Raw genomic sequence first — 24,179 nt, 5'->3', positions numbered from 1 at the left:
TAACATGGTCATACCTTTCTTATTCCTCAGTTCTACCTGCAAAGCCTCACTAGATGAGTTTTGCAGTCTGGCCTATCTAAGCACTGCTGTGACATTTTACAACCGCTTTAATCCTTCACTTTATACCACTTCTAAAACAACAGAACCCCAAAACACTGAGCTGCCAATCTTACCCCTCCTGCTGCAGTCATAATCCAAAATGCTGATCTTTGCCCCCAAAATCATCCAGCATCCCACAATACTCCCTGCATTGAAATATACATCGCTCAGAACATTAATCCCACTGTAGTCAACCTTTTGATTCCTGATTTTGTAGGTTTAACATCTTTCTCCACAACCTCTCCTTTATACCCTGGTAATCTGGTTCCTATCCCTCTGCAGGTCTAGTTTAAACCTACACATGCAGCACTAGCAAACCTTCCCACTGGGATATTAGTTCTCCTTCAATTCAGGTGCAAACAGTCCCTTCTGTATAGGTCCCATCTTCCTTGGAAGAGAGCCCAATGATCCAAATTTTGAAGCCCTCCCTCCTGTACCATCTCCTTGGTCACACATTAAATTGTGTGATCTTCCCATTTCTGGCCTCACTAGCACGTGACATGGGTAGCAATCCCTGAGATCACAACTCTGGAGGTCCTGTCCTTTTAACTCAGCACCCAATTCTCTGAACTCACTTTGCAGGACCTCATCACCCCTCCTACCCATGTCACTGGTACCTATGTGGACCACAACCTCTGGCTGCTCACCCTCACACTTAAGGATGCTGTGGGCCTGATTCGAGATGTCCCTGACACCAGCACCCAGGCGGCAACAATCAGGGAATCTTGTTCTTGTCCACAGAATCTCCTTTCTATTCCCCTAACCAACTAATCCCCTACCAATACAGCTCACTTCTTCTCTTCCCTTTTGAGCTACATAACCAGACAATGCCAGAGACCTGACTGCTATGTCATCCCCCAACAGTATCAAAGCAGTATATCTGTTGTTGAGGGTAATGGTCTCAGAGGTACGCTGCCTCTATCTTTCCCTCTCCTGACATTCACCCAGTTACCAGTGTCCTGCACCTTGGGTAACTACTTCCCTGTATGTCCCATCAACTCAAGTTCCAAAATGATCTGGAGTTCACCCAGTTCAAAGTCTGTTAGTAGCTGCAGCTGGATGCATTTTTTGCAGGTGTAGTCATCAGGGACACGGGAGGTTTCCCTACTCACCCCATATCCTGCAAGAGCATTCCACTATCCTGCCTGGCAACCCCCACTGCTCTAAATATGCAAGAATAAATTATGAAAAAAAAAGTTCTACCTACGGCTTATGCTTCTCTTCACTGAAGCCTCGATGAGTCAAAGGCTCAACTCCCCACTAACACTCGCCCAATCACCTCATGGCCACTCCACTTAAACACAACTTTTTATTGAACCTTGTCAAGTGCCAAATTATGTGCAATTCAATGTCTCCTCTGGAACTGTGGCATGCAAAATGTGCCAGCTTCTCCCATTCGGTTCTTTTAAACTCTCTCCCTCTATTAATCGAATGTCTCCCTGGGAACTAGAACGAGGAGTTCCAGAGGAGAATTAGAATGTTAATAATGAACTATTATAAAGTCCAAAAATTAACAAGTTATACTGACACCACCAAAACAGCTCACTTCTTCAAACAAAGTTAAGCTCTCAGTAACACAGTTTAATTACACTTCTAAGGAACAATCCTTAGAGCAGATCATATGCAAGTTTCCAGATTTCTGGTCTTATTCCAAAGATCCTGTTAAAGAAAGAGAATAGCCCTAATAACAAGCAAGCTAAACAGTTTCCATCACTGACTTTTAACTATTACCATAAAAAATTTCATGCCCGCTCACCATGTGACAACAAAATGCTTACTTTCATTATTACCTTTAAATCAACTGCACAAATGATTAACATTACAGTTGGCCATCTGTATCCAAGGGTTCGGCATCCGTGGATTCAACCAACCGCGGATCCGGAGAACTCTGAAGTTCTCTCTCCAGCACTTGTTGTTTGAGCATTGTTTGTCTTGCATCTCGTTCGGTCACTACTTGCGTTGTGTGCACCCTTTGTTTCTGTGAAAAAATGGCTCCTAAAAAGTAATTAACCAACCGCGTATTGAAAATACTGTACAAGTATCCCCCGCTACCGAAAGTACAGCGTTCCTATGAAACTTTTCATAAGCAGAAATGCTGTAAAGCGAAGCAATTACCATTAATTTATATGGGAAAAATTTTTTGAACATTCCCAGACCCAAAAAATAACCTACCAAATCATACCAAATAACAAAACCTAAAATAACACTAATGTATAGTAAAAGCAGGAATGATATGCTACTGGCAGAACCAATAGTAACATCGGCAGCTTTCAAGGTTCTTTCTCTCTGCGTGTAAATAGTACGAATGGTGGACGCAGGCAAGTTCAACACACGCATGTCTTTATTTTGTTCACCACGATCGAAACGCTTAATTACATCCAGTTTTACGCTACGCGTTACACCCTTACAAGCTCGCTTAGGCTTTTCTGATACCTCAGGACACATCTTGCTCATGGATGCACAAAATAAATTGAGATAAAGCACTCTCGCTGCTTGGGGTGCGTGCTGCCTCTATAACGGCTCGCTGCAAAACAAACGCTGAATGCTATTTTCACTTTTCGTAACACCCTTACGAGCTTTCTTAGGCTTTTATACAAGAGTCTTGGGCATCCACGAATTTTGGTATCCGTGGGGGGGGGGGGGGGGTGGCAGACTGTATCCCCATCAACTAGTGTAACCCTTTTACTGCAGATCAGAAACCCATTCCAAATTAATGTTTTCTGTTACTACATTTGATATTTGCACACACTGGATGCCTATCTGTATGTATGATGTACATAGAAGCCAAAGTTATTGATTAGAAGCAGCAGAGGAACTTTACAGCTAAGACAACAAGTTGGTACGTTGATGTATTTATTAGAAACAGTTGCTCCAAAGTGCACAAGCCTGGATTAAGTATGGTCCAATACTGGATCCAGCAATACATAACGTATTGCGATCCTTTTACACAACTGGTCAAAAAAGAAAGTAAAACAAGTCTTCAATCAAACCACATGATTCAAATTATCCAAATGCACAAGAGACTTCCTAACATCCATTCTTGGTACCAAAAAGTCGCTCCTGTAAAAGGAAAAATAACAAAAGTCAATAAACATAGGAGTTATACACAATATTCTAATGCAATAGTCTTGGACAATCACATATTTCAATCCCTTTTTAAAAGCCCAATACTTCAGTTATTTTTCCAGAATTTGATATACTACTGATTAGGGTACAAGCTAAAAGCGAATTGCTCATCTTTTACTGGTTCAATGGAGACTTTGATTAGGCCAGGCATCATTTTACTGTTGTTTTTAAACATGTGCTTTAAAAGCATTACACATTACAAACTAAACCATTGGAAAAATTACATGTGATTGCATTTAGTTAGCTTTGAAATAAAAAAAGCAACTGTAGTTCATGTCTATTGCCATTTCATACTGTATTTGTGCATGGACTTACTGATGCCATGCATCTCACCAACAATGGATCTCAAAGTTTTGACTTTACACATCCATAAATTAATGTGCATCACTCTGCAACAAAACTATTACCCCTTGATATACATGACACCTAAATGCATTTAAGATTTGCAGTAATAATAGCTCTTTGGTTGTTCTACCAGGCAGTGCCTCAAATTTAAAGAGCAGTTTAACTATCAGATCAGAGGAAAAACGGGTTTGAAATTAGATTATATTTTTCTCCCATATTCATTTATCCAAAAGGTTAGTTACCATGTGCATGCTGCGAAAAAAGTCAGAAGTAAAGGCTTCTATGACTCTACAATACTCAATTTTATTCACAACTCTTCAGCAAAAGGAAACACTGGTCAGCAGTTACCTTGGCCTGCAGCTCATAACTCCAAATATTCCAAAGATTTTCCACTATCAATAAAATGGAAGGCAAGAGTCAGATTATACACTCAGTGGCCACTTTAATAGGTACCTCCTATACCTAATAAAGCGCCCACTGAGTATGTTCGTGGTCGTCTGCTGCTGTAGCCCATTACTTCAATGTTTAGCATGCTGTACATTCAGAGATGCTCTTCTGTACACCACTGTTGTAATGTGTAGTTACTTGACATACTGTCACCTTTCTGTTAGCTTGAACCAGGCTGGCCATTCTCCTTTGACCCGTCATTATCAAGGCATTAACATCCACAAATCTCTTGCGGAATGGATGGTTTGTTTTCCTCACCATTCTCTGTAGACTCTAGATTCTGTTGTGCATGAAAATCCCAGGAAATCAGCAGTTTGAGATACACAAACCACACTGCCGGGCATGAACAATCATTCCACAGCCACTTAGATCACATATCTTCCCCATTCTGATGTTTGGTCTGAACAAAGAATGAACCTCCTGACCATGTCCACATGCTTTACGCATTGAGTTCCTGCCACTTGATTGGCTGATTCGAAATTTGCATTAAGATGCACAGGTGTACCTAATGAAGTAGCCACTGAGTGAATACTCTCCACTCACCTGGATGAGTACAACTCCAGTACCCTGCATACTGACCATCTTTCAGAATAAAGCAACTTGCTTGATGGCCCATTCACTATCTCAAGCACCAGCACTTCACTGATATTGTATGTTCTGTCTGCAAAGTGCAGTGCAGTTACCTACCAAGGCTAGCCTGACATGGACTGCAGGTTTGAGTTAATCACTAAAAAAAAGGCAGCAGGCACATGGAAATGCCTTCAACCAGTATGCTCGAGGCAACATGTCATCCGAAAGTAATACCATTGCTTTAATGCCATTTTTCCCAACCTTAAGCTCCCTTCTCAATAGAATGAAATCTCTTCATTCAAGGTAGAAGCTCACCATTATGTGCTCAAGTTTAGTTATAACACAATAAATGGAAGCATAATGATTTCAGTAACTGAGTAAATAGCTGCTCTGATGAAATAAATATCTTGTATGGCAAGTTTTCAAAAGTACATACCTTTATCATGTTTTCTAACTTAACAGCATCAGCCGAAAACTTGCGGATCCCATCAGACAATTTTTCTACAGCCATCTGGTCCTCATTGTGAGACCAACGGAATTTTTGTTCATTCATTTCAACTTTTTGTATGTCAAGTGCTTCGGCTGCATACAAATAAAAAAAAACTGTTGGCATCTTTGGAAATTAGATTGATAAGTGTTGATTGTCTAATTCTAAACTCAGTTAAACACTGAAATTTCAGCCAGTAACATGGTACAGGAAACTTGATCTTATGTAGCTTTAGTTTATGCACTGAATTAAGATAATACAAACAAAGAAACCACAAAGTGATTAATAATAACCTCGAACAGGATATAAATTAAGTTTTTTTGCTCTACATTTGAGAGAGACAGCCTGGAAACAGGGCTTTCAGTCTGTCAATGTTGACCACCAACCATTTACACTAATCCAACATCAACTGATTCAAGTTTGTCACGTGTACATGTACAGTGAGGTACATATACAATTAAAAGCTTGTCCCCACATTTTAACCAACTCTCCCCAGATTCTACTCCTTCCATGCACACTAGGGGCAAATCAGAGTGGCCAATTAATCTGGCAACTCACACATCACTGGGATATGGAAGAATCAGAACTTGCAAATTCCACACAGGTGGCACTCAAGGTCAGAAATGAATCTGGATGTCTGGCGCTGTTAGGAAGTGGTTTACCAGTTGTACCACACACTACTCTGCAATTTACTCTGTAAATCTAAAAGTGCCAGTCAGGTGGGAAGAACTAAAAAGGTCTGGTGCCAGTTTTCTCAAAGATCAGTGCTGCATCCAACTCACACAACCCAATGTCTATATCTGAAAAAATAGATGTCACTGGACTAAATGTTTATTACCCAGATACACATTCTAATTGAAAAAATAGCTCCACCATATAAAAAGGCCCAGATGTGATTTATCCAAATCAGGTTAAGCAGGAAAAAATGCTTACATCTGTACCAAAGGGATAGATTCATTGCATCAAAGAAAAAAAATGCATACTCTGCATGCTGCATCTTGTCCCAGAACTGGTAGGCATATTGCGTATAACCAGAGTTTGAGCAAGTTACAAGGAAAGCTGATGAACCGAAAGCAGTGAACATTGTTTATGTGGACTTTAGCAAGGCATTTGACAAGATTCCGCATAGCAGGCTAGTCGGGAAGACTCAGTCACTTGGCGTTCAAGATGAGGTAGTGAACTAGATTAGACAACGGCCCTGTGGTAGTACAAGGTTACCTCACTGACTGGAGGCCTGTGACTAGAGGAGTGCCACAGGGATCACAGTCCGTTGCTTTGTCATCTATATTAATGATCTGAATGATATTATGGTTAACTGGATTAGCAATCTGCAAATGACACAAAGATAGAGGACAGCGAGGAAGACCATCAGAGCTTGCAATGGGATCTGGACCAGCTAGAAAAATGGCAGATGGAATTTAATGCAGACAAGTGCGAGGTGCTGCACTTTGGTAGGACCAACCAGTGAAGGTCTTACACAGTGAACGGTTCAGCACTGACAAGTGTGAAAGAACAAAGAAATCTGGGAACACAGGTCCATGATTTATGCACAGTCAGATAGGGTTGTAAAGAAGGCTTTTGGCATACTAGCCTTCATAAATCAAAGTACTAACTACAGAAGATAGCATGTTATGTTGAAGTTATACAAGATGTTGGCGAGGACCAATTTGGAATATTGCTGTGCAGCTTTGGTCATCTACCTACAGGAAAGATGCAAGTAAGATTAAGAGTGCAGAAAAATTTTACAAGGATGTGCCAGGACTGGAGGACCTGAGTTAGAAGGAAAGATTGAATAGGTTAGGACCTTATTCCTTGGAACATAGCAAATTGAAAGGAGATTTGATAGAGGTATACAAAATTATAAGAGGTATAGATAAGGTAAATGCAAGCAGGCTTTTTCTCCCCGAGATTTGGTGGGACTACAACTAGAGGTCATGGGTTAAGGGTGGAAGGTAAAAAACTAGGGGGACATGAGGGGAAACTTGTTCTCTCTGGGTCATGAGTGTTGAATGAGCTGCCAGTGCAAGTGATGCATATGAGCTCAATTTCAATGTTTAAAAGAAGTTTGGATGGGTACATGGGTAGTAAGATTATGGAGGGCAATGGTCTGATTGCATGTCGATTACACTAGGCAGTTTAAATGGTTTGGCACAGACTAGATGAACCAAAGGGTGTGCTTCTGTGTTGTACTTTTCTATGACTAACTACTAAGTTAATCACATTTCACCTGAGAACTCCTTATTCTTAACTGTCCTTGAATACTGACAGAATAAAATAAGTTTGGACAATATAGAAATACGAGCACTACATTGATGGAATAAGTTTTCAATTGAGCTATAATTTCAAATTCAATTCAGATAGAAATGAAAATGTAATCAGTTAAGGAATAATGCAATTCAAAAGTGAAATATCAACTGTATTTCAAACAATTAAACTTGTCATTGAAAATCGAGACATTTACTGAAATAAAAAAAACTGCAGGTGCTGGAAACCTAAACAAAAAATGAAAATTAGTGAAAACTCGGGTCAGCAAGCCACTGGAAAAAACGTTTCCGATCAATAACCTTTAATTACTACTACCAAATAATTTCAGCAATCTCTAATTTATTGCCTGTAGATCTTCTAATCCACATGTTCAGATGAAAGAACAGTCGGAAAATATTTTCTTTCCATAGAAGAATCAAGCATTTTTCAGCATTTGTAGTGGTTATCTCAGATTTTTAGATTTCACATAAATTGCATTAAAATGGGTACATTAACAACTCAGCAGAGGGAAATATTTAACTAGTACATTCCCTAATCATTGATCAGTTTTATCTTCCAAATTATCTCATCTGATATAATTGCACACACTCTGCTCAAGTACATTCTAAGGTACATTTCATGACACATTCTCACATATTTCTACTTCAGACAAAATGTGCTGAAACGGAAGTGTTTTATCATTCCCAAATCTTTAAATAGTTAATTTCGATAAATTCAACCGAATAATATTAACAAAGTATTATAACATATTACAATGAAAATACTTTTTTGACATATACAACAGTACAATAAAGTTGTTGAAATCACTGCTGCAGTTGTGTTCAGCATACCCAGGTAATTTTCATTGAAAATTTAAATCTATGCTTAGTTTATTTTGACTTCACTAGTGATAATTGAAGGCTTTTTTTTCACACACAAATGCACTGAGCATGCTGTGCTTGAGACTTGCATGACAGCTTCACCCTATCAAATAGCTAGTGTGCCTTGTTAGCTTAATTAATATAGTAGAACACATACCTTTTTTAACACTCAAACTGGCCGTTAGTGGCTCAAAGTCTTTACTGAGACTTTCCAGCAATTTTGGAGATATTGTCAGATAATCACAGCCTGCCAATGCTTTTATTTCACCAGTATTACGGAACGATGCGCCCATGACAATAGTCTTGTACCCAAACTTCTTGTAATAGTTGTAGATCTTTGTTACACTCTGTACACCTGCAGCCAAATGAGAAAGAATGTGTTACAATGGTTTGTAAATCTTCCACATCAGACAGGATAGATCTGCTTATCAAACTACAGTTTCCATGCAAGTGCTAAAATAAACTGACGGGGTGAGGGATGAGACAAGAAGGAGATGGTGGGAGGGGGAAAGTATGGGCTGATCAATAAGGCAGGACTGTCTGAGGATGTTACTGATATGGGTAGGTGGTAGAGTCCAAGACTGATGGCATCTGGGAAAAAAAAATCAGGCAACTTGGAATTGTTAAAGACCAGAAGCCATCAGGGAAGTGGTTGAACAGGATTTGGGCAACAGATTTTATGGTAGGTGGAAGATGAGGAGGTCCAGGTGGAAACAAATATACAAGAATGGATTTCATCTGACAAGACAGTGGTAGAGGCATTTAACATTAGAGGTGAAAATGGGTAGAATGAATGATGGCCTCTTGTAAACAGTGTGAATTTCCTATGAGGTCAAACTTGTAAACAATGTGGTGCTGCTTCAAACATTTGCCACAGAGAGGAAAGGAGTCGGATGCATACTGGCAATCCCCACGTTCAAGAGTTCCATTTCTGAGAACTATTTGTAACCCAACCTGTTTGGAAGTGAGAAACAAACAAGTACGTGCGAGAGGATCACAAATATCTGCAACAGGAAAAGCCACCATCAGCTTGGTCTCACTGACTCAGTGAGTGAACATGCCCCCAATTGTTGTGGGGGGCAGGGGTATGATGAGGTTGGGTGGGGGGGGGGTGGAAAAGAGACAAGACATGGAAATGCTCTATTCCCACCCAGCACTGACGACTGTAGCTTTTGGCAAATCTATCTGCAGTCGTCCCCGTGGTCTTCGAAATACTCATTCATACATATAGGGTGCCCATAAATTTGGGTTTTGTAATTTAGGATGGACCTGTAGAATACTATTTAAATTTATGGTAAATGAGTAACTCTATACAGTTAAGTATCTAATATCAGAGTGTATGCATTTAAGTTGAGAGGCTACAAGTTCACAGGTATGTGGGGCAAGTTTGTTTTAAACAGAGGAGTGGGTACCTAAAATGTGCTGCCAGGGTCCTGGTGAAGGCAAATTGTATGTTCAAAATACTCATAGATATGGAGATTATGTAGGCAGAACTTAAGTTTAGTTGGGCATTTTATTACTTATTTAATTAGTACAGCACAACATTGTGGGCTGAATGGCCTTTTCTTGTGTTGCACAGTTCTATGTTCCATGAAAAGTTTATAGACTGTACCTGGATCTTCATTTGGTTCAAAGCTTTTCTTATCTGTATTGGCCACGTGCCAGTCCAGAATACGACCTACAAATGGCGAAATGAGTGTTGCGCCAGCCTCTGCACAGGCAACCGCCTGAGCAAATGAGAAAAGCAGAGTCATGTTGCAATGGATGCCACACTGTTCTTCAAGGATTCTGAAACAGAGTTATTCCAGTTAAAGTCATGCCCAGCAGGAAAATTCAACTGCACGTAACGCTCGAGGATTATATACTTAGCAGGTGGAAAGTTCCTTCTTGTCAGGCTTGCTTTTTATTTTAGCGTTAAAAATAATTTTCAATATTGAAAAAGACAGTTGCCTCCTTATTGGTCAGGATTTACTCCAATATCATCTTTTTTTCCCTGTTGCTAATTTTCCAAATCCTATAGCTCACTGGAAAGCACAAGATCATTTGGCTAAACTGGAAAAAAAATTGGCATTTTTAAAATTAGTTGGATTAAGACTAAAATCAGTTTTTATTGACATAATTTGTATTTTTAGTAATTTGTATCTTTAACAAACTCATGCACTTTTCACAATATATGGAGTTCCATCCCCACTAACTGGCAGGAGACTTTAGTAGTTACATATACCTTTTCATTGGCCAAGTGTTAGCACATTAGCCACATGTAATTATGCAACTGTTAATTGGTTCATCTTTAAGGAATTTCTGTTATCTCCCAGTATACAGGTGATAGATTTTTCAAAAGTGCCATATGGAATCTCTTAATTTCTCATTAATAGATTTCTCATCTATCTGCCTTATTTTGTCTGTACCTTTGTTTAAACTTTAAAATAAGTGATTGTGAAGAACTAAAGTTTCTCACTCATTCCTGAACTCCTAAAATAACCCAACTGAAAAATAACAGATCCAACAGCTGATAAAGTTGTAGAAATTGACAGATTAACTTTAAACTGAATAGACTAACCACGATCCAAATACAGTTAATGAGCAGGTCTTCTTTTTCGACCCTTACTAAATGCTGTGCAACAACAGGAGATTCCACTTTAGTTGCAATAGAACACTTGACTATTGAATTTTGAAGTAATGGCTTTCTTAATTCAAAATTCAGTACTCAAATTATTCTGTTCAGATGACTCCATACAGGAAACTTTAGCAAGTCAAGAGCTGTTATGTTATTTCAGTTTCATTGATATATTTCTTGCAGTTCGAGTTTCCATTAACTCAATTTCCAAATCATCCTATATAATTCAGTAATTATGTCTTAGTAAATTTTAAACTATCAGGTACTTTAAAGATTCACACTATACACTAGGCTGATGATCACCCTACATCAGATTAAATGCCCAATAATATTCACATCCACTCCATTTGTGTATATGACACTTAATGCAATTCACACAGCTACAAAACAGCACTCACTTGCCAGCTTGAATCCCTTCCCAAGTGGAAGAAAGTTTGATGAGAATACGGTCCTTGTTGATCCCTGCATCCTTGTACATCTGAATTAGGCGTTTGGCTTTTGCGACCATGCCGTCTTTGTCAAATGACAATCTACACATTTCAAAAGTGAGCAACAGGAACACAAGATTTTAAAATCATGAAACAAGTTTCAATTTGTCTCCTTTTACTTTGATAATTTCAACATCAATAACTTACTTAACGTACCGCTTTTGAGCAAAACAAAAACAACCTAGTTACAAGTCCACATCTAAAACTATTGCTCAAAAGTAGCCAAGTGTTCAAGCACAATTTAACACTGTCGAACTATGCCCTTTCACTAAAAGATTATGGCCATGATCAACCTCAAAGCACTTCATCACAATAGATGCTAGTCCAACTTGGCTAAATCTTCAACATAGCATCACCTCACTGAGGCAGAACCAGTCTAGCTAATCCTGGAACTCTTTATCTACAGCATGATGGGAAAACCCACAGTAGGACAGCAGTGGCTCAGATTGGCAAGCCACTTTCAAGAATAGTTTGGAAGAAAAAAAAGCAGGCCATACACATTAATACCAAATCTTAAAAAGAGAATTAAACACTGACCTTAAAACTGCAAAGTAAATTTTGTAGCACATTGCCAATGGGATCATTAAAACACAATGATAACTGCTTTGCAACATGACATAAGCACTGCATGCAACCTTCCCATTTTTAAACATTTCTTACAAAGACATTAGTGGATCTAATTTCTGTATCAATAATCCAAATATCTCAAATGGATTTAGCCACAAGATATCAGTTTTGATTTTTAATGTAGAAAGGTAAACAACAGCATCCTTTGGGGTAAATGTTGTAGGAGTACCTTAAAACCATGGACTTGGACAGAATAACTAAATTAAGAATCTGAAGCATTACCCATTGTCAAGAGATTAATAACTGACCTCATGTTGCTGCAAACAGATGTATATTAAAGCCTTCCACATAATCCAGTAATTTTACATGGTACTTATTTAAATATCTGGTACTATCATCTGTATCAAAACTTACTAGTTACTAACACTTACCTTGCATCAACTTCAGTGGACACCCGGCCTGGAATTTTCTTCAAAATCTCCACTCCAAAATTGATGTACAATTTGTCTATGACATTGGTCAGCTGCTCCTTCTCAGATCTGGAAAAACCAATGGCAATTTATTAGAATATCATTAACAAGCCCTTAGCAGGGTACTGCCTCTACAGATATCCAACTACATTTGCTGAATTCTGCTTTCTATAGAAAGAATAAATAATGCCATCTGGAATATAAAGAGTGGTTTATATAAAAATTGGAACCATTAAGAGGCAGTGACACAATCAGCACCATGCACCAATGTGATATGGACAACTGGTGAAACAGTTCCGTTCATTGTTAATGCAGACTAATAAAAGCAAGGCACAAAAATCTTCAACTCACTGAGAACACAGTCTTGCATGCAAAAAGCCTTTAGGATTCTAGGAATAGAATCAGGATTGTTTAATGTAATTTCCTGTACACATGTGCAAAGGAGATTGAAATACTTATTGCTCTGGATCCAAGGCAGCTCAAAAATATAAATAAATACAATAGCTTATACACATAATGATTATATGTCCATACATTGACGCTAGGGTCTTCATAAGGTGACTGACAGAAATAATGAAGTAGTGGGGAATTGGTGGGTGGAGGTGTTGATCAGCCTTACTGCTTTGAGAAAAGTTAACTGTTTCTGAGTCTGTTTGTCCTGGTATGGATGCCGTGTAGCATCCTCCTTGTTGAGAGTGGGAGGAACAGTCCAAGAGCAGGATGTTACTGGCTCTTTTCTAACATCTTTCTGTATACATGTCCCCGAAGGCGGGTAGGCTGGGACCATCGATGCATTGGGCAGTTTTGATTATTGTTGTAGAAACTTCCGGTCCACCACAGTGCAGTTTCCATACCAAGCAGTGATGCAGCATATCAGGATGCTCTCTGCTGTGCATCTGTAGAATGACGCGAGTACGGATGTGCTAAGTGCATTTCTCTTCTGCCTCTGCAGAAAGGAGAGGCATTTCTTGTCTGTGAAGGTTGTGTTCTGGGTCCATGAGCGATGGGACCATGTGCGAGGTGCACTCACAGGAATTTGAAACTGCTCACAGTTTCCACTGTTGTGCCAGTGATGTAAAAACTCAGGATATAACTGCTCCCAAATGACATCCTACCCAAAGCACAGACCATTTGTCAGTGAATCTATCAACATTTCATCCAGAGGAATGGATTCTGTGTTTATACAGGCAAATAAGAGCTAATAAAACATAGTAATCAGTTTTTGCAAGAAAACATAAGTGACTACATTACTTCCTCAGCTAATCGATTCTTGGTAAAAGGGTACAGGACTTGGAGAGATCAATTTATAGGGCCATACGCAAGTTTATGCCTATGCTTGGTGAACGCATTTTCCTTGGAGTCAATGCAGGGTAGAATTGCTGGAACGTGAAGGCTGCCCTTTTAAGGAGCAAGTGATTAACTGAAGTTCAGAAGAATAAGATCAGAATCAGGTTTAATATTACATGAAGTTTGTCATGAAATTTGTTATGTGGCAGCAGTGCATTGCCATACATAATGATAAACTAAATTATACTAAGATATATTTGAAAAATTAAATAAATAGTGCAGAAAGAGCAAAAGCAGTTAGTATACATGGACTTATTTTCCATTCAGGATTTTCATGGTTGAAAGAAAGCTGCTCCTAAAGCACCGAGTGCATCTTCAAGCTCCTTTACCACCTCTTTGATGGAAGCACTGAGAAGACAGCATGTCCTGGGTGCTGCTGGGTCCTCAGTGATGGATGCTGCTCTTTTGAGGATTGCCTTTTGAAGATGTCATCAATGCTGGGGAGGCTAGTACTCGTGACGGAGCTTGCTAGCTAGAATGCTTTTCATGGTATTGTAGAAATTTTTGAGAGTCATTGGTGTCATACCAAGTCTCCTCAAACAAATAATGAAATACAGCCACTGTTGTGCCTTCTTTGCAATTGTATCAATATGTTGGACCCAGGAAATTGACACCCAGGAACTTGAAACTGCCCATCCTTCCCACTGAACCCCCTGATAAGGACTGGTATATGTTCCCTTGACTTCCTCTTCCTGAAGTCGACAATCAATTCCTTAGTCTTACTGACATCAAGGGCAAAGTTGTTTTTACGATACCACTCAACCAATTGATTTAACTCGCTCTTGTATGCCTCGTTACCATCTGAAATTCTCCCAACAATAGCAGTGTCATAGGCAAATTTAAAGATGGTGTCCGAGCTGTGCCAAGCCAGAGTCGAGCGTGCAAAGAGTAGAGGAGTAGGCTAAGTATGCATCCTTGAGGTGGCCCAGTGTTTAATGTCAGTGAGATCTTATTTCCAATCCGCACTGACTATGGTATCCCGCTGAGGAAGTTAATGATCCAATTGCAGACAGAGGTACAAGGCCCAGTTTTGGAGCTTGTTGACTAGTACTGAGAATATGATGGTGTTGAATGCTAAGCTGTAATCAACAGCAGCCTGTCATAGGCATTGCTATTGTCCAGGTGATCCAAGGCAGAGTAGAGAACCAGTGAGATTGCATCCGCTGTAGACCTTTCGTAACAAAGGGCAAATTGCAACAAATCCAGGTCCTCCCTTAGGCACGAGTTGATTCTGACCATGACTAATCTCTCAAAGAACTCATGTCTATAAAAACGCAATCTTACAAACATTCCAATAGAATGTCACGAGTTAATAAACAGAGGGTCTCATACCAAGGTCAGAAGTGTCATTTAGTTTTGAGATATGGAGAGTTTCCTTGAATTATAATCTTTAAATATTTAGAATTCTCAGCCCAGAAAGTAATGTTTATGTTAAGAGTTTGCTAAACTTCAACACAGAAGAACATTAAAGAATGGAACAAATCAAATTTCTTATTTTGCCTTCAAATGCAATTAACTGTTCCTGATGAAAGGCCTCAGTCAGAAACATTAACTGTTCACTCACTATTTCCTGAGGAGACTGAGGTCCTTTAACATCTGTCGGACGATGCTGAGGATGTTCCACGAGTCTATAGTGGCCAGTGCGATCATGTTTGCTGTTGTGTGCTGGGGCAGCAGGCTGAGGGTAGCAGACACCAACAGAATCAGCAAACTCATTCCTAAGGCCAGTGATGATGTGGGGATGGAACTGGACTCTCTGACGGTGGTGTCTGAAAAGAGGATGCTGTCCAAGTTGCATGCCATCTTGGACAATGTCTCCCATCCACTACATAATGTACTGGTTGGGCACAGGAGTACATTCAGCCAGAGACTCATTCCACTGAGATGCAACACTGAGCCTCATAGGAAGTCATTCCTGCCTGTGGCCATCAAACTTTACAACTCCTCCCTTGGAGGGTCAGACACCCTGAGCCAATAGGCTGGTCCTGGACATTTCATAATTTACATATTATTATTTAATTATTTATGGTTTTATATTGCTATATTTATACTCTGTTCTTGTTGGTACAACTGTAACAAAACCAAATTTCCCTCGGGATCAGTAAAGTATGGCTATGACTATCCACAGATGCTCCCTGGCCTGCTGAGTATCTTCAGCATTTTGTGTGTATTAACTGAAGTTCTAATTGAATTCTGCAATAAATTTGTTGAATTAATTTCCATAAAGCGAATATTTTCCCATAATTAATTTGTAATCATTTACCATAGAAAGATATTCCAATTCAAAACTTCAAGAGAAAAGGAGAACAGTGAAAATTGAATGGAGCTCAAAAGCATGACTAAGCAAATTTTTTTTTCAGGACCTTAAGAATGCCTCTGTTCTTGACAGAATATGAGACCCAAAGCTAGAAATTGTCCTACTTTCTAAGTTATTAGGATACTGTGTCACCCTAATTTTGAAAAGTCTAGAGGAAGATGATCTTTTCACACGTCCTTCATAACACCATTGTTGGGTTTCCCCAGGAACAACACACTTCTTGATCCTGCAAGATAGCACAACTGATGGCTCTTAGTGCTGCAGGTGTAATCTTGGGGATCATCACAAGAGGAAATTTGAGATAACTGAATAAGCATTCTTCTAATCTTTGGAGAGTGATACTACCTGAAAGAAAAACGACACTGATAATGAAAAAGAGAAGTGCTCTTGAAATTCAGAGTGTCCTGGACAGCCTACTGTAGAATGGCACGTATAAGAGGCATTTTGTTCAACAAGGGGGCCACTAACAGCTTCTGGGACAAAATCCAGGTGGTCCACTCCTCTAACAGATTCTTTCCTCTCCAGCCCTTTACTTTTCCCACACACCTGGCTTTACCTATCATTTCCTAGCTATCCTCCTTCCCCCTCACCTTTTTATTCTGGCATCTCCTCCCTTTTTTTTTTACAGCCCTGAAATAGGGATTCAGCCTGAAACACTGACTCTTTATCCATTTCTGTAGATGCTGCTGGACCTGCAGAGTTCTCCAGCAGAGAGTGAGAAGAGACTGCAAAGGGTTTCTGCAAGAAGCAACACCACAATACTGAGTGTAGTTTGTGAATGCTTCTTCAACGAAGCCTACAATGGGAGATTTCCCCATGCTTTCTCTGGCTATTGAATCAAGTTTGGATGAGCAGAGTACAGGGGCAAACAGTTGAGGATGAAATCTTTAAAATACTAGCTAGCTCTATCCTGAGCAACATGGCCAATTCTAGGCACCATATTTAGGAAAGATGGAATGGATGCACATTTGCTAAAATAATTTGAAGGATGAGAGTTAATTATGTGGTTAGGTTGAAGTAACTAATTTTATCCACCTTTGAACCTTTAAGGTTGCTGAGGTTTGATAGAGGTATTTATTAACATCAAATACTATCACTGACACAGTAAAACTATTCTCAAAGAGGGTCACAAACCAGACAGAATGAAGAAGAATGGCAAGAGAACCAAAAGTGACAAGGAATTATCTTCGCAAAATGCACATAGTTAAGCTCTGTAATTCAGTGGGAGGGCCAGTAATGGAACACATTCAATTGTGCAATAAGAGAGTAGGTTAAGTATATGAAAGTAAAGAGTCTGCAGGGCTCTGGAGAGAAAGGGATTGAGTCTAGCTAGTTTGCATTTTACATTGAACCAGAAATAAGCCAACTGGCCTCATTCTTTGCTGTACTCATTTTGATTCTGTGAGTGATCCTAAAATCTGGGAATGAGGATTGAACTTGGCTTTGCTTTCCAGAGTAAACTTTGCCCTTACGGAATTACCAAACATGCTCAAAATACCACAATATCTACCTCTGTTTCTGGTGCTTATGTACATTTATATGAAGCCAAGCAACTGAAAATGAATTATTTCATGTTACAACATGGAAAATAATTCCAGGTGCTCATAGCAAATTTAACGTCCTTTGTCAAGGTTTTACTGCTTTTAAAGGCCAGAGAATTTCAATCTGAAATAGCTGAAAGCCTGCTAAAGAGGTTTTTAAAATGGGTATTTGCTCTTCTACCAATGAAGGTAAATTAAACAGAAAAGCAATCATTAAAGAGAATGTTGGAGTCGATAGCTTCTTGCACAACACTAATGCTAAATTTCAATCTGAAACAGCTGGAAGATTGCTAAAGAGGTTTTTAAATGGATATTTGCTCTTCTACCAATGAAGGTAAATTAAACAGAAAAGCAATAATTAAAGAGAACGTTGGAGTCGATAGCTTCTTGCACAACACTAATGCTAAACCAAACACTACAAATAGGATCAGAACATTGTTCAAGAATGGTGAGAATTGAAGCTGGGTATGAGAAATTGGAGACTCAGCTGTTAGTATATGAACATTCAAAGTTAAAAGCTTCCCATGTCATCAAGCTCATTTCACGACGAATATTGTGTCATCAGGTGTCAGATCTACGTCAGAAACATGTCTTTAGAAATACCAGATAACTACCCAAGATACTAGAAACATCCTACTTCCACTACATCTTGAGTTTCCCCTTTAAAACCATTCAACTGATTTCCAGGAACACTTTATCCAGCTCAGATTATGTCTAAAGATCCCACAATTGTAATTATAAATGGTGATAGCCAGCCTGCACTCAGCTACAAATGGCATAAATATTTGAGTTCTCCAAAAGGTAAGATGTTATAAATGAGGGAATTTAAGTCAGAAAATTTAAAAAAACCCACCTTATTAAACTCAGGATCAAAGTAAACAGAATACCATGAAAAGGATTATGTGTGAGTTACAATGTGGTAGGTATCCACCTTTCAGTTTAACGGAGGGTGAATACCTGCAAGCTAAACAATGAATTTCAGGCTTGTGCATGATAAAGGCAGTGACAAGCCAGGCAATGACAGGAATGTGATATCTGCCCCATTTTGATAATGAGAAAATGTGGTCAAATTTAATAGCAAGACCTTGAACAATTTGGGCTCACCTCAAACATTTGCTAGGGAGAGAGATGGAATAATGAATCAAACGTGTGATGTGTCAAAAACTATGACTTTTGTTTTTCTAATCTTCAATTGGAAGAAACTATTCCTCTTAGTCTTGGATATTACATTGGAAGTCCAAGAATTTGGGATAGAGATACTCCACTCAGATGTCTTTTTGCAGAAACAGACATTCCTTTCAAAAGAGGCCAGTGTTTTTGCAGAAACAGACATTCCTTTCAAAAGAGGTCACTGAGAGAATGCATACAAATGACAGAGGGAGAATAAAACTAATTCCTTGTGAAGCTTGAGGAAACATTGCAAAATAAGTGTTGCCACTTCAGGCCATTCTCTAGCTGTATCTGGATAGCTAAGAATGGAAACAATCTAGTTAGTGCAGCTCCACCCAACTGGGTGACAGACATTGGAAGCTAATGCTGTGGCTAGCCATGTCAAAATGGATTAAAAATCTCCTTTTGCTTCAAGACAAACAACACCAATGAGCAGATAACTCTTCCAAACAGAATCACTGAGCGTGCATTTAGATCAGCATCTTTGTATTTCCATACATAGATGGAGTCAAACAATTTTAAGAGGGCAGTTTTAAATACATTAGAAATACAATTCACTATTATGTAACATTTATTATTTTGCTGCCTTCTGTCTTATTTCCATAACACCTACTAATTTAACAAAGAGCTCATTATTCAAAACATAGATATAGGCAAGAACCTATTATATGCACAAGTGACTTTAATATTACAGTATTGTTTTGTGATTAAGTTGGACAAACATTTGTCAAATGTTTTATAAAGAGCAGGTAATATTTTAGGTAGATTATTGGCTCCTTCCCATAGTTGGATCACATCATATTTAGATCAAATGTTACTGCTATTAGATAGTGCTTAAAGATTTCTTACCCGCCTTGGCTCTTTCCATATTCAATAGCATCAGCCATCAGTTTTTCATAGGCTGGCATCTGTGCAGCGGCAAGAATGAGTGAAGGGTTGGTTGTAGCATCCTGTGGTTTGTATGCATCGATAGCTACATATGAAAAGCAACATATTAACTACTGGTTACATGATGCTATGCGAAAAAACAAGTCAGGCATATGGCATTCTTCCTATTTGCATTACTTTGTTATAAAAAGGGAAATTACACATTAATTAAGCACACACAATACCAGACATCGTTCAACAGATAAAGTCAGATATTTTAATTAAGATTCTACTTAAGATCTGTAGTTAATAATTCACAATAGTTTTCTGCAAAGTCAAAGTGACTAAGCAATTTGTATTTTGCTTGGATCTTGAATAACATAGCTAGGAATGCAGAAGTGGCTCAAATTACAACATGTCAAGTATTTATAATTTACACACAGATACTGATAAAAGTGTCCTGTGTACAATTTTCTGCACAACGTTGGATTGCCATTAAAGTTATTGAAACTTGATTTCTCCTTAACCCTGCCCACCTGGATCATTCACTTTGCCCCACATCAGCAAAAAAAAAGCAAATTCTTGTTCTTTTCCCATCCACAGAAATCTTATCTGTGTGCTCATTGTAGGATTTTTGAACAGCAGTTATTGCAAGCTATCACAGGCCTGGCTCAAAATTCACTTTCACTTCCACCTGGGTTAATAAACTAATCAGATGTCCCCTTATTAAAACTGAGCCAATTATCTGGATTAATACCATACTGAAAATAGATGTGATTTACTTTAAAGAATGCTGGTGAATGCAGCAGGCCGGGCAGCATCTATAGGAAGAGGTACAGTCGACGTCTCGGCCCGAAACGCCGACTGTACCTCTTTCTATAGATGCTGCCTGGACCGCTGCATTCACCAGCATTTTTTATGTGTGTTGCTTGAAATTCCAGCAACTGCAAATTTCCTCGTGTTTGTGATTTACTTTGGTTTGTCTGGTGCACAAGTAATGTTCTAAAGCAAATGCTTCAGTTTTTCTCTTCACGAGGTTATAATGAGAAGTAAAAGAAAAATGGTGACACCTGCTGAGATTTCAGCATTGCCTGCATGTGCTCTGGTAACAGTGTTGTTAGTTGTAGTTTATTTTTGTATATTTTGGGGAGAGTTTAGGCCTCCACAGATGGATGATGCTGCACATTTTGTCTTATGCAAATTTTTGCCCAATTAGTAAGATGAGAATGATATGTATTCTATAGGTGGACAATTAGTGATTCCACAAGCACTACAGCTGGCTTCTCAGTGCTATGTGAACTATATTAACTATTCAATTTCAATACAGATTATAGTCCAATTTTTAAAAAATGTCCAAGTTATTTGATGAATACCAAATACTCTTTAGAATACAAAACAGCTACTATCCGTTGTGTTTTCCCCTATTCCTTCTTCACCTTACCTGCCTATCACCTCTCTGCTTCCCCTCCCCCACCCCTTTCTTTCCCCTTACTGGTTTTTCACCTGGAACCTACCAGCCTTCTCCTTCTCACCCTCCCCCCACCCTCTTTATAGGGCCTCTGCCCCTTCCCTCTACAGTCCTGACGAAGGGTTCCAGCCCGAAATGTTAACTCATCGATTCCATGGATGCTGCCCGACCTGCTGAGTTCCCCCAGCGTGTTGTGAGCCAAAGTAAAACTTTCTTGAGGAAAAAATGATACCCACTCCTTCTCCACTATAACTTGGTTAGTTCTGACATGCTGGCGTTGTAGACATATTAGGCTGAACATGCAGCTATTCAATAGAAAACTGCCAGTTAGCAACAGTGCACAAGCAAAAGTATTCCACACTCCTGTCTCCCTGCAGATTGCATCACAGAAGTACAGAAAATGCTGGAGGACACATGTAGTCACTATCAGGTCTAGGGTTAGTGTAATATGCCAGCAGAAGGACTGGACATCCCTCGTACTTGGCCTCGGGATCACAACTGTCTCAGCTGTAAAAAAAAAAAAATTGCTTTTTTCCCTTTCATATTTCTTTTTCATTATGTATAAAGTTTATATAACAAAAATTAGCTCAGCCCCATTCATTCATTTGACTGGCCCATACATTTAAAAACTATGAAATAGGCCTTTGACAGTCAGGATGTTGCGGGGATGGGCTTCAGTGTGTTGTCCAGAAGCCGCCAGCCACTCCCAACCCAACCCAACCCACTCATTGGATGACCACAGAGCAGAAACTTCAAGGTAACTGGGAACTACACACCCTCAAAAGGATATATGGCCATGGGTCTAGTGTAGTGGTTAACAGAGGCAACTACTGGATATATACAATCTGGCCCCTCATCTTTTGTTCAGTTCCTTTCAAACCATTGGCATGATCCATAGAGATATTAATTCACATGGCTGGTGCATATTAATTCAAACTCTGCAGTCATGGAAATATTATCTATAAAATAACCATCAAGACATTTTCTGAATGTAGAAATGAAGGTTTTGTGTCATACGGGGAAAAAAAAAATCATTGGAACTTCCCCTCAGTTAACATCACAAAAGAATTAACAAAAAATCTGATACCAATAATACCTGGATGGCTAACCAGAAGTTTGGAGAAAGTTGCAGGATGTAAGACAGGTAAGACAATGCAGGGAGAATTTCAGAGTATGGGGTCCTGCCAATTGACCTGCAGACATAGATAGCAGAGCAATAACAGAACATTGAAGAGGCCAAAAATGTTGGGTGTGCACACAATCGCAAAGAGCTTTGCAAATGCAAGAAATTCCAGAGATAGCAAAGACCAAGCCAAAGGATCTGAAAAAGTGAATGAGAATGAAAAAAAACAGGATAGCTCACCAGTAACTAATGTAGGCCAGCAGGGACAGGGCTGAAAAGTTTAGTAATAAAGACAAAAAATGAATTACTTAGGAATGCTATGAAACAAAATACCGCTGCATTTGACAATGGCATGCCTTATAGCCTTACGAACACTCGTACTTACAAACAGCGATTTATAAAATACTTCATATTACCCATGCCATATTCTTATTTGTATTTTTACTGTACAGGTTGCACATTGCACTGCAAACAGATTATATGCAAATGGTAAAATAAAATTGTAGGCAATTGGTATTCTCATCTTGAATTCAGCTACGACACATCTCCTCCCCTACACTTCAGGCAATATAACACATCGGGAAACACAATGACCGTCACGCCAGAAGATTAGGTCTTTAATACATTAAATATGTTTGAACTGATAAAGAAATCAGCTATTCAAATAGACTTGTTTTCTGACACAATTCAGGGTAGGCGTATACCAAGAGAATTTCAGAAAGAAAACAGACGGTGGTTTTAAGAGGAGGAAACCACAGATCCTCCAAGACTTGGCGAATAAACAATAAGAGGCAGCAGCACTGGGAGGGAATTGGGTGCCCATAGCAGGAAATATCCAGAGAGGAAGGGACACCACTCAGCGACTACCTGACGAGAAGAGGCAGGAATGTCAGCGTCCGAATCCGGAGCCCAGCCGAACCTCGAAGCGCGGTTGGATATGGACCACTCCAAGCCACATTCCCCCCCAGTCTCCGTCAGACCATTGGAAACATGGTCCGTGAGCAGCCTGACTCTTTCAACCGAGGCCAGGAAGCGGATTCCGCAAAGTAGAAGTTAGCCCAACGCAAAGGCGAGGGCCCGGCTCTCACCGTTGAAATCGCCGGTGTCGGCCACCACCACTGTGAACTCCTTCAGCTGATCCAAGGCCGACGCCATCTTCTGTCTCTTGGCCGACGAGTCACACTCAGCCATGGTACGGCCGGGTATATCGGGAGGGAGGGACAGCAGGCCGGGTCACTTCCGCGTGAGGTCGACCGAGGAGCTGTGCAGCCAATAGAGACGCTCAATTGGCTTGCGTTCGAACCCGGCGGTTGGAGCGACGCGCGGCTTCACCAATCGCGAACGTACGATGGCGATATGCCAACCAATGAATAGGGGCGGTGGGAACTGTTCTAGCAGTGTAACCAATGAAAAGCCGTCTAGGGACGTCTGAGGACATGGTTGGCCAATGCAAAGGTATTGTTGATTTTCCAATCAACGCCGGCGGTGATAGAAAGGTATCCAATCAGCCTCAGCAAATTTTACGGCAATCACAATGACCTAGCAATTATATTAATATAGTTAGTCCTGACGAAGGGTCTCGGCCTGAAATATCGACTGTACCTCTTCCTACAGATGCTGCCTGGCCTGCTGCGTTCACCAGCAACTTTGATGTGTGTTGCGTATATTAATATAGCCAATGGGATTAATCACTTTTTATATCGTTGGAATAAGATCTAAAACACTTGAAAACAGCAAGTAGGTCACATAGCATTGCCTAGGGGGGTGTCTCCTTCTCCCCCACTTTCATCAGTGTGTTCAGTTCATCTATATTAGCCGCGCCGCTGTCCTCTAGGAGTGTGTTGACCGTAGTAAGATCATTCTATTATCTGAAACATTAATTCTATTTCCCTCTCTACAAATATTAGAATTTTCACCATTCCAACATCTGCAGTTGTTTTCTATGGGGAAAAAATCATGATCAAAGCCAGTGTCTTGAAGCAAGGGGCAGTGATGTTTTGAATCA

At 39.6% G+C, this 24,179-nt stretch overlaps 2 protein-coding genes across 2 annotated transcripts in view; both read right to left on the bottom strand.

Annotated features, from left to right (window-relative positions):
• The window catches only part of LOC140205154 (uncharacterized), a 71,849-nt gene extending 69,020 nt beyond the window's left edge, over positions 1 to 2,829 (bottom strand). The window contains exon 1 of the mRNA XM_072272435.1: positions 1,890 to 2,829. Within this exon, the coding sequence (XP_072128536.1) occupies positions 1,890 to 1,919 (30 nt within the window). The 5' untranslated portion in view covers positions 1,920 to 2,829. The remainder of the gene's footprint in view (positions 1 to 1,889) is intronic.
• A 106-nt stretch (positions 2,830 to 2,935) lies between these two features.
• On the bottom strand, positions 2,936 to 23,410 carry taldo1 (transaldolase 1). The gene is made up of 8 exons (XM_072272436.1): positions 23,263 to 23,410; positions 19,566 to 19,689; positions 12,303 to 12,410; positions 11,215 to 11,346; positions 9,812 to 9,987; positions 8,357 to 8,554; positions 5,024 to 5,169; positions 2,936 to 3,159 (listed from the first exon to the last, which is right to left on the bottom strand). The coding sequence occupies exons 1-8, from the start codon at positions 23,363 to 23,365 to the stop codon at positions 3,127 to 3,129; spliced, it is 1,020 nt and encodes a 339-aa protein (XP_072128537.1). The 5' UTR covers positions 23,366 to 23,410; the 3' UTR covers positions 2,936 to 3,126.
• Between the last annotated feature and the right edge of the window lie 769 nt (positions 23,411 to 24,179).

Source organism: Mobula birostris, chromosome 11, assembly GCF_030028105.1.
Source record: "Mobula birostris isolate sMobBir1 chromosome 11, sMobBir1.hap1, whole genome shotgun sequence".
Lineage (NCBI taxonomy): Eukaryota > Metazoa > Chordata > Chondrichthyes > Myliobatiformes > Myliobatidae > Mobula > Mobula birostris.
The sequence above is the reverse complement of the archived record's forward strand: the minus strand, read 5'-3'. Positions and strand labels throughout refer to the sequence as shown.